Raw genomic sequence first — 10,853 nt, forward strand, 5'->3', positions numbered from 1 at the left:
AGCATACCAATAAAATCTGCCACCGAGTTTAATCAATTTACTGCAATACTATAGCATCAAGAGATTCTGGGCCTACAATTAAGACGTTATTTTATCAGTCTATCCGTTCCAGTTACTGTCGATTTCATGAAAATCATTTCGTATGCAGCCCATAAACTTTTCCTCCATGCCTCCACAATCATTCGGTTGAGAAAGTTACTACCACAAATTAATCATTTAAGTTGCATTTATGGACACAAGGTTCAGAAGCCAATCCTCGAGTAGAGGCTATAAACACTCGGTGAAAAAACAAGGTCACACCAAGGTCACCTCTTTCCCATAGCAAAACCAGTTCATGTAACTTCCTGAAGAAAATTTGCCCCATTTTGCTCGTGAAGTCTGAATAATTGATGAAGTAGTCACCAATGCTGATTAATTTTGCTCCTCACCACATACGCGACCTAGTGCCTGCCTGCAATGCCTGTCTTTTGGCCAACTTGACTCAATACAACATCCTCAGCCTTCCTTGTTGAGTGAGTGAGTGAGTGAGTGAGTGAGTGAGTGAGTGTGGTTTTACGCCGCTTTTAGCAATATTCCAGCAATATCACGGCAGGGGACACCAGAAATGGGCTTCACACATTGTACCCATGTGGGGAATCGAACCCGGGTCTTTGGCGTGACGAGCAGACGCTTTAACCACTAGGCTACCCGACCGCCCCCTTTCCTTGTTGAAGTGTACTCACCAGGGAACAGAACACAAAAGCCACATTTGTTTTTCTTCAAATATGTTATTTAGTTTACTGCCATGTCATCCGTGGTAACTTTCAGTAAGTTACAAACTCCTCCTACGCTATCCTTCTCAGCATTTCAACAAGACAAGTTGGACAAGGTTCAGGCTTCTTTTTGCAGTGTAAAGATGGGACTGACTTTTATCTTGCGATTTATTGCAATTATGATTCATGTATTTATGATATGTCCCACGATAAATTGCATGTCAGGGTTAGAAACTAACAGTTTTTGTCCACTAGTCCTTATAATGATAACATATAGCAAAACCTTTAAAATAGGCCAATTTCTACTAGTCCTTAGGATACCTTTACTATTGGCCAGTTAGGACTACAGGACAAGTGCCAATTTCTAACGCTGCATGTGTTTTTTATCTGTAACTTGTTATGGCATTTTCAGTGGATGATGTCACTGAATGTTAAATTTGTGGTCCCCGACCTTATGCATGTTTCACCAAAGAGTTCCAGTGTTAGCACACCGCTATGTTATCTTCGATTTTTATGTCTTAATTCCAAAATGGACCCCAAATGGCTTACCCTGCATCTTTTACCACTTCCTGTACCTGTGATAGAGTGCACCTCTACTGCAGTGGATTTTTCTTCTCTCATTTTGATCATGCAAAATGGTAAACCTGATGAACCACTTTTGGGGTAATGAAATTAAGTCTTTTCACACATCAAACATGACCTCAACACCAACTGCATTCACAAGCTTTACTTACAAAGGGCCAGGTCCTGTTCCAACTTGTAGGCATGTTGTTCAGCCCGCTCCTTGCGCTGAAATTGCAAACATTATTTTTACATTAATTTGAAAAAAGTACAACAAAACATATCTGGAAGACCATCTTATTGATGTGTTTCAATTCGATAAAGAAACTAAATAGAATAATTAGCTATTTAATAATTATTGTACACTGTTCCAACAAACCCTACTTTGCTGTTAGCTGATGATACATCCATCTAATCAACCTTTCAGATAATTGTTTCTTATCAACATCCTGCCAATGCAAAGAGTTTCTCATTTAATAACATCCTACCAAGGCAACAACAGTTTCCCATTTGATAACATCCTACCAAGGCAACAATAGTTTCCCATTTAATAACATCCTACCAAGGCAACAATAGTTTCCCATTTAATAACATCCTACCAAGGCAACAATAGTTTCCCATTTAATAACATCCTACCAAGGCAACAATAGTTTCCCATTTAATAACATCCTACCAAGGCAACAATAGTTTCCCATTTAATAACATCCTTACAAGGCAACAATAGTTTCCCATTTAATAACATCCTTACAAGGCAACAATAGTTTCCCATTTAATAACATCCTACCAAGGCGGGAATAGTTTCCCATTTAATAACATCCTTACAAGGCAACAATAGTTTCCCATTTAATAACATCCTACCAAGGCAAGAATAGTTTCCCATTTAATAACATCCAAGGCAGCAATAGTGTTTTTCTGATTATATCCTGCCAAGGCAACAATAGTTTCGAGACAGTAATGGTTGCCCATGTCATTCTAACAGTTCCCAGGCAATAACATACTACTAAGACAATAAGCTCATAACAACATACCAATGTGACAACTTTCATTTAACAGTTACAATTATACAGGACTGTTTCTATCTGAACAAACCTGCACATGTTAAGAAAGAAACATGTTTATTTACGATAAACCAGTACCAACAAAATATTAGACAAAGGACTTCTTAGTTCTTAAAAAAACCATAAATCATTTGGGTTTCACATTTTGGGAGTTACAGTTGATAAACTTGTCAAAAAGATTGTCCGAGACAGCACTGAGAGACTAAGGTTGGTCAGGTATAGAACAGTTAAACTTCTATGATTGCATTCTATGTGCATCAGTGCATACATAAGCTTAACCATCATAAGCCAGGGAAGGCACAGAATAAATTTGGTTGGAATAACAATCAATAAATTACTTTGGACCGTTTCCAACGCTTACAGCTTAGGCTCAGTTAAGCTCTAAACCCCTTATCGTAATCTAACACAAACTATCAATATTTCCTCTAATCTTACCACCTGGAACAAGATGACATTTGGTTCAATAACCCCTCAACCATGACAGCCACAGTGCCCTAGTATGTTATAGAAGACATAAGCCCCACTAATACCCAATAGACAAACTGAATAACCATATCAATTTTATATCCCACCATGGCAGCTCGAGCTTTGTATTGACTTTTGAGTCTACAGAGTGTTATGCACCACCAACACTCCACTTCAATGGCCTGCTAAATGGGCCAAGTTGTCAAAAGTTATAAAGCTATATTTAGCTCAGTCTTAATAACCTGTAGCTCAAAGGACAAAACATGTTTTCAGAAAGGCAAAGTGTTCTTTAGAACTGCACTTTCCCATGACCTTTAAGGAGAAAATAATGAACACTTTAAGCTTAATCAATTTCAAATTTGAGGAAAGATTTTATTCATTCTTGGGGTGTTTAACAAAATGTTGACAGCCTGTGAGCTATTTTTGATACTCATTCAACCATTATTAATATGTGCAATGACAGGGAATATATGAACAATTTTTTGCATGTCTTCAGATAAACACTTTTAATATTCTACTATTTCCAAACACGTTTGTACTTGATAGGCAGTCAGACAAATATTAGGATAACCACAAAAACTATTATGCTGTAAAGCGGGATTAGTTTGAGCTACTAGTTCAATGAGAATGAGTTAAGTAAGAAGTGCACCCAGTGGCAGCTTACAACTCTCTCAGGAGTACTGGGTTACACAGCATCAAATCAACTGCCATGGAGGAAGCTCTCAATAGAAAGGTAAAGCTAGTTCACAAATTGAGATTCTTGAAAGTTTCACATTTTTAATTCAAGGGCAACTTGCAATATTCATGGTCTAACTCATTCTTGCTGCAATCAATGCTCAAAATGTCAAACTTATGGAAACTCTACACAAAAAACTATCTAAAATAGTGCCCCCAAATTCTTTTGCAAGGGCCCTTCAACGAAAAATAATATTAAGGCTCAGGTTTAATTAAAAAAATATCTGGTTTTTCAGCTGCAGCTTATGAGACATCTAGCCTCCATACAAAATCAAAGGTCCCCAACTACACTGATTGTCACTGGGGGTGGGGGGGCACGGGTGGCCCAGTCGTCTAAGGCGACGCAATTCGCTGTGCAGAGTTGCATCCCTTGGGCACACCAGAAACCTATTATTGTGGGTTCGAACCCCGGTTCACCCCGATTAAGTTTCTAGGTTTGTCAGCACCATACCCGTGCTTGTGGGTTTCACCAAGGTGCTAAACGTCTGAGACCTGCATCACTTCGGGCTTTCCTCCCACATTAAGCTGACATGCCGCGATATAACTGGAATACTGTTAAAAGCAGCGTTAAACCCAACTCACTCACTCACAATTGTTACACTGGTACCAGCTAACTTGGTAAATACATGTCCACGAGACCATGAAACAGTCCCAATTGTTACCAGCACTTTCACATTACGTTGGTGATCAATGTATTTTAGGCTTAATATTTATTAACTTGGTGACATGTGTTTCCTGATTTTCTCCCTGATCCCTGCTGTGGTGAGCCAAGCGTTAATCTGTTCTTACCTTATTAACATCAAAAATACCATGCAAGTAAATCTGTTTCAAAACAATAAGTTTATAAAAAATTAAATGTTCACAAACCTTTCTTTCCTTTCGCTCGTCTCTGGTTTCAACACGTGTGGGCGGTGGGGTGTCTTTAGGATCCTGAAATGAAATGTAAATATTCAGTCTCAGGAATAACGGAATCAAGTGCCACACAGAGAGCTATAAATGTCTTGGGATCCATCCGCTCTGATCATGGCTAATGCAGGAACACGATGTGTGAAAAAATGTTGTACAAGCAACAGTTGAGTTTATAATCATACAAACATCATCGTAGAACATATCTCCTTCCCATATGCCCAGGATTTATCACCTGAGTTTGATGCAGTGTATACTTTGGCAAAGTCAGTCTCACTCCCAGCATACCTCAAACAGGTTGATGGTGGGCTCAAAATGTACAAGTAAGTATGAGAGTAAAATACGTCTTCAAATAAGATTCTGCCACTCCTGAATCAGTTGTCATAGCGTAGTGGTTTTCACAAATAGTGTCACAGATTCAAAATCTAGATAAAACTAAATATCCTATTCCTTGAATGAAACAGTTTTACGTGTATATGATGCGCATTACGTGCAGTAAGCACAGATTAAATGAATCCTCAAATTTTGAAAAAAACCAAAACCATGAAATATCAAATTCACTTTTCATCTCCAGATGATTATGGACATTTATAATCAATAACTATTGATTTGGGGTAACTGATCAATCATCAATAATAGTCAATCATTACAATATCATTTATTTAAGCAATGCAGTAAATGCAGCATAAGTCATTTATTCATAATGAATCATATTCTTAACATTCTCTTAAAGTTGATGAACACCTAAAATAGTCCTCATTTAGTCTACCCCTTGTTTAATAAGTTTTACAGGGTCTAATGATGCTGTCACTGAAGTCGAAATCTCTTATTACTAAGTCTCAGAATCATTACCACAAGACATAAGTCTTGTTTAAAATACCCCACCAACTAACCATTTTACCTGCGACCACACTTCTAGTGCATCTGTTTATTGGTCACAAGAAAAGACAAACATGCCATTTTTTTTAGTAGCATGAAAAAGTTTGTTTTCCTTCACAACCAAATCTTACAAAGGATGGGTTGCCTGAACGGCATTATTTAGGACTAACAGAAACAGTTGAGTCAAACAACGTGGTGAGCGAGTCCTGCGACTGATGACAGGAGTGCTACTTTCCTGGCAACTGTTACCAAGTACCTTCCCTAACTGGTACAGGAACATGTGGTACGAGTTACGTGTGCAAGACTTCCCTGTGGCTGCTGCCAAGACAGTTGCCTCCAGCTCGGAGGTATTTGTCGCATCCCTTCCAATCTCACCGGGTAAATTTAGCAATGGACTATCAGTAACTTAGTGCACGGTTGGTTATTGTCTCCCCTACAGTGCCACAGAAGCAAGGGTTCTGCTTCCGGTGAACAGGGTTTATCGAGACAATGGCTTAACGTGTATGGCAGATATCTTTTCTGTGCTCTTTTTCGGCATGCACTATCGCTCTGGCTCTGTCTCCGCAAGTGAGGTATACATTTTGTCATTTTTTGGTCCAACAATTCCGTTACCCGAAACCGATGTAGGTTACAAGGTGATGTGCATCCCCTCTCCCCCCACCTGCATGCTTCAACAGATGGTGCGTCATGTGCACGCATGGTGCAGGTATCAGATACCATCGCTCTCCCTATCTCCAACATGGGTGATAAAGGCTCAATAATAATCTTATTTCAAGCCATAAAGATTTTGAAGAAAAAGTAATTGATGTGATAATCATAGGTCATAAACCTGTCTCCTAAAACCCTCTGCCTATGCATGTATGTATGCACTTCTCATGTGATCAAAGTTATATGACATTAATATTGCTTACTTCCATAACTTTTATGTAAGTACAAGGGCTTGACAGTTGCTACCTTAACATTTTAGAACTTTCATCAGCATCAACTAGCATCTGATTCATGTGGGTGTGGAGCGTGCCGAATACACTCAGTATGACCATATATGCAGATTTCCAAATACATAAATACAAACAGTCTGCTAGATTCTAACAAATACTACCCAATCCTTCATGTTACTATAGTTAATCAGTAATGGCATGGCAAATAAACTATAGTAACAGGAAAGAATTGATTTGTTTGTTTGTGTGTTTGTTTATTGTTTAACGCCGCACTCAGCAATATCTCTTCCATATGACGGCGGTCTGTAAATAATTGAGTCTATACCAGACAATCCAGTGATTGACATCATGAGCATCGATCGATCGAGCATTGGGATGCAATGGCATGCATTAACCAAGTCAGCAAGCCAGATCCCTTCAGTCGCCTCTTACGACAAGCGCAGTCGCCATTACAGAAGGATGGGTTGCTGAAGACCAATTCTGTCTCAATTCTTCACGGGTATGAAAGAATTGAGTGGTCCTTAAAGTCTTTTGAGTAGAATATATCAGCTGTCATCATACAGATGAAATTTATAGCTTAAAAGAGAGGCTTCATGTTATGTCACAATGCTACCATTCACCTGGAAATGAAGCCATGACAACTATGGTATCACAAGGTGATGTATTGATAATCAGCTATGTGGGACAAATTTATATTGTTGGAAATTGCATGATAAAATACTATTTCTAATAAAATCAGTTCCCAAACCACTGTTAATCAAATGACAAGCTTACTGAGAATATTGTGTTTCTCTAGTCACACTTTTATCTATGATGGTATTGATACTCTTATCAAATTATAATTTCCTATCTTGCATCTTTGCAGCCCTAACTTACATCTACATAGTGTATCCTTCGAAATTCTGACTGAAATATTGTTTTTTGTACATACATGAAGGACAAGATAGACACAATTTTATGGATAACAACTTCTTTAATACTGTGAAAAGCGTAGTTCCGGTATAGCAAGCAAGCAACGGTATAAGGATCTATACCGAAACGTCGCTTTTCACAGTATTAAAGAAGTTGTTATCCATAAAATTGTGTCTATCTTGTCATCCATCACCCTTTAAGTAATGCCTATCAAACAATTTATACATGAAGGAGTTATCTAAAGTACCACTTGAACTTGTATCCAACAGCTAAACATTTCACAATAAACGTATCTCATGCTCTTAAAAACCAAACTTAAAAAGTTGAGTGATCTTAATGTTATTGCTCTTTATTCCTGAATTCACTGAAAAACATGATTCCAAGATAAACTGCCTATGAATGTCTGTTCATACTTTATCTTACAATAAATATCAACAGGTGTTCAAGAAGAAAGGTGCTGAATTAAAATGTTAACATTCTTTCTTTTACTGATTGAATTATTTCTTGAAACTTGATCCAAAACCTGTCGAAAACCTGCCTCACACTCATAAATCGTGATCCCCCAAATTCATAGTAATTAACATTCTTTGCAGAAAGGTATTAAACGTGTTAAAAGCTTGGATATTGTAAGTGATTTTATTAACATTGTAAACACTACGCTTCATGTCTATGCAGTAGTGCAACACCAGCCTTGTAGAAGGTAGGTCTTTAACACACACGGGGGCAAGTCCATCATGCTGCTCTGAGGGATAGCCTCTCCGTTTTACCAATTGAACCCAGATACATGCAATTAAACACCCCTCACTTAGATATGTTTGATACCTTATCTACCCACCTAGCTTCCCATCATCCCACTCATAAACCTACCTCGTTTTAACACTTGTGTAACACTGTCGACAACACAAAGCGCCATGTGGCATCAGAGACTACAGATCATCGCTTGATTAAGTAGACATGCTCCACATACACAAGTGTTAAAAAGGGGAGTGGAAGTCCAACTTTAATGATGTTCAGTGGTATAATGAGGTAATTGTGTCTCTGTAATCAAAGGGAGTGGTTCCAGTCGAGTGTGTCAGCAGGGAGACCTAGGTATGGCAGTTCCAAATCATACACATCCTGATGTCTAACAAGTGCACCTTCTGTCAATCTCGGTAGGATTTTTGTTTGTATATTTAAGAATACATTCCTGGGTTATCAACAGTTTCATAGAGAATAACAGCTTTCTATTGACCGATACTTGGACAAATTGTTTGGTATGTTTTTAATCATAAATCTCAAACGATTTCATTTGATTTTCCTGTATTCAACATGTCAATTAATGCAAAGGCATCCTCAAGTCTCGTAGAATCTTGAATATTTTGGAATATGCTGTTGTATATTTCTACTTGGCAATCAGACTGTAAGCAGTGTTAGACATTGGCACTAGTCCTGTAGTCCTTACCAAACTGCCCAATACTAAAGGCATCCTAAGGACTAGTAGAAATTGGCCCATTTTAAGGGTTTTGCTATATGTTATCATTATAAGGACTAGTGGACAAAAACTGTTAGTTTCTAACCCTGCTGTAAGACTTTAAAAGTTAATATCCCTGCTGCTACATATTAGTGTGATTTGATTTTGTTTAATGGTTGTCTAACACTGCACTCAGCAATATTCTAGCTGTATGATGTCTGCCTGTAAATGATCAAGTCTGCTCCAGGTAACCTGGTATCGATAACGTGAGCAATGATCCATGCTGCTGGGTTAAAATAACACGCTATAAACCAAGTCATTGAGCCTGACCACCCAATTCATTTGGTCACCTCTTACGACCAGCAGATAATATTGTTATCGAATTAGTTCATGCCAGTTGCATTGTAATCACTAAATTCCCCAATGACATAAAATCACCAAAACTGACAAATACTCGACATGTTTTCCCAAAGATTCTCACTCAGTTCACATCTTGTAAGACCAAATGAATATATTGGATGAATTATCATTACTCAAAATCAAGAGGGTCTTCTACGGTATTTCAATCCTGGCGCCTGACCCAAAAATCTGCAACTTTCAACATTAGGGCTATGACAAGGAACCCTCGACTATCGTGCCTAATTATGACCAATGAATACTTTTTTTAATATATGACAAATTTCATTATGTAACAGCATGTGTCATGTGGGTATACCAAAGGTCCCCTCCATACAGGTATTCAAGTGAAAAGTCATCATCTTATGATTATTTTCATAGCAAGTTTGTCAAGTTTTAGCATAAAACAAAATACAATATCTTTCTGACCTATAAACTAACCCACCAATTTGCAACTTTTCGGACTTGAAAAAAACTTTTATAAATTATTTTCCTTCCTGTCAACCTATATTTCAGGAAATTTTACGTGAAAGAATAGCATTTGTTTTTTTCCAGATTCAAAGCAGTGTTGAACCCAACCCACTCTTTTTCTCAATAAAGGGAGAAAACTTCGCAAACACGAATTCAAACCGTCCACAAACACCCAGGCACCTGACAACACAATAATCCCACCCAACCCAGTTCAACACGTGGAATTAAATATCAAATATATATTTTCTATTCTCCTTCAGTCAAAGGACATCGATGCAATTGAATCCCAACGTCACGACCGGATCCAAGCCGCCAAGAGGATCCGTCGGTCTAAATCAGCCCAGAGTCAGCGTTCCTACTCCGTTGACTCGAGGACAGAAGAGAGCAGTACAACATGCCTTCCCAACTGTCTGAGGATGCAGCAGAGGTCTGACCGAGACCAACTCTATCGGCCGCAGAATGACCCCAGCAGTTCTGACTACCCTTCCCCTGACTCAAACCCTCCTCTCTCAGAGGAGGCTGTGCACTATGCTGGTCAGCGCTTCTCACACACCTGGTCTGCCAATAACAAGAGCTTCCCTGACGAGTTGCGTGATGACCAAACTGCCCCTCTTCTGGGATCGAATGCACAAAACTTTCGGTAATTCAAGGATACATTTTCAGCAATATATATATATATATATATATACATCGTTCTTAAATGTTATTAACTTTGCTTAAAGATGCTTCTTATAACTTCCATTACCATAAGTATAATTAAATGGATTAAAGGTGAAATGAAAATAAAAAAAAGAAATTTCTATTTGAGGAAAAAAAATGAGACTGCTCAAGATGATTACAGTCGCTATATGGCTGAAATAATGCCGATGTGATGGTAAAATTTAACTCACACTCCAAGATGATTACTTTATTTAATATTAACAAAATGTATTTCCGGATAATGATCTATATGTTCGGCTTGGGCTTCTTAAAAGTACACAAATACATATATTTACCATTACTATATTGTTTATTTAAATTTGAATTCAATAATACCATTTAAAATTTCATCAAGAAAACAGCTACATAGAATGATTCTGCAGCCCCATCAGAACTGCTTGGCTATCACCTGGACTCATCCTTTCTGTTACTAACCCGCCTTGAGTTCATGACACTGAACAGCACAACGCATAGAGATGTCATAATACAGCGATAAATCAATGTGATTACCACTGGCATTATTAATACAACTGCAAACATGTGTGTGTGACAGACACCGACCTGTATTGACATATTGACATATGAGATGTTCACGCTATGCCCCATTTCTTCTCTTTTACAAAAACCTATT

At 38.1% G+C, this 10,853-nt stretch overlaps 2 protein-coding genes across 2 annotated transcripts in view; one reads left to right on the plus strand and one right to left on the minus strand.

The window, feature by feature from the left end:
• LOC124150785 (U1 small nuclear ribonucleoprotein 70 kDa-like) overlaps window positions 1-10,853 on the minus strand; it is a 118,342-nt gene that overhangs the window by 104,687 nt on the left and 2,802 nt on the right. Inside the window, exons 2-3 of the mRNA XM_046522858.2 lie at window positions 4,439-4,501; window positions 1,487-1,541 (exon numbers count right to left, since the gene is read on the minus strand). Coding sequence (XP_046378814.1) covers window positions 1,487-1,541; window positions 4,439-4,501 — 118 coding nt within the window. The remainder of the gene's footprint in view (window positions 1-1,486; window positions 1,542-4,438; window positions 4,502-10,853) is intronic.
• LOC124150784 (potassium voltage-gated channel protein Shaker-like) overlaps window positions 1-10,853 on the plus strand; it is a 126,991-nt gene that overhangs the window by 30,363 nt on the left and 85,775 nt on the right. Inside the window, exon 2 of the mRNA XM_046522855.2 lies at window positions 9,784-10,163. Within this exon, the coding sequence (XP_046378811.1) occupies window positions 9,784-10,163 (380 nt within the window). The remainder of the gene's footprint in view (window positions 1-9,783; window positions 10,164-10,853) is intronic.

Source organism: Haliotis rufescens, unplaced genomic scaffold (genome assembly GCF_023055435.1).
Source record: "Haliotis rufescens isolate VD_foot unplaced genomic scaffold, xgHalRufe1.0.p SCAF_6, whole genome shotgun sequence".
Classification (NCBI taxonomy): domain Eukaryota; kingdom Metazoa; phylum Mollusca; class Gastropoda; order Lepetellida; family Haliotidae; genus Haliotis; species Haliotis rufescens.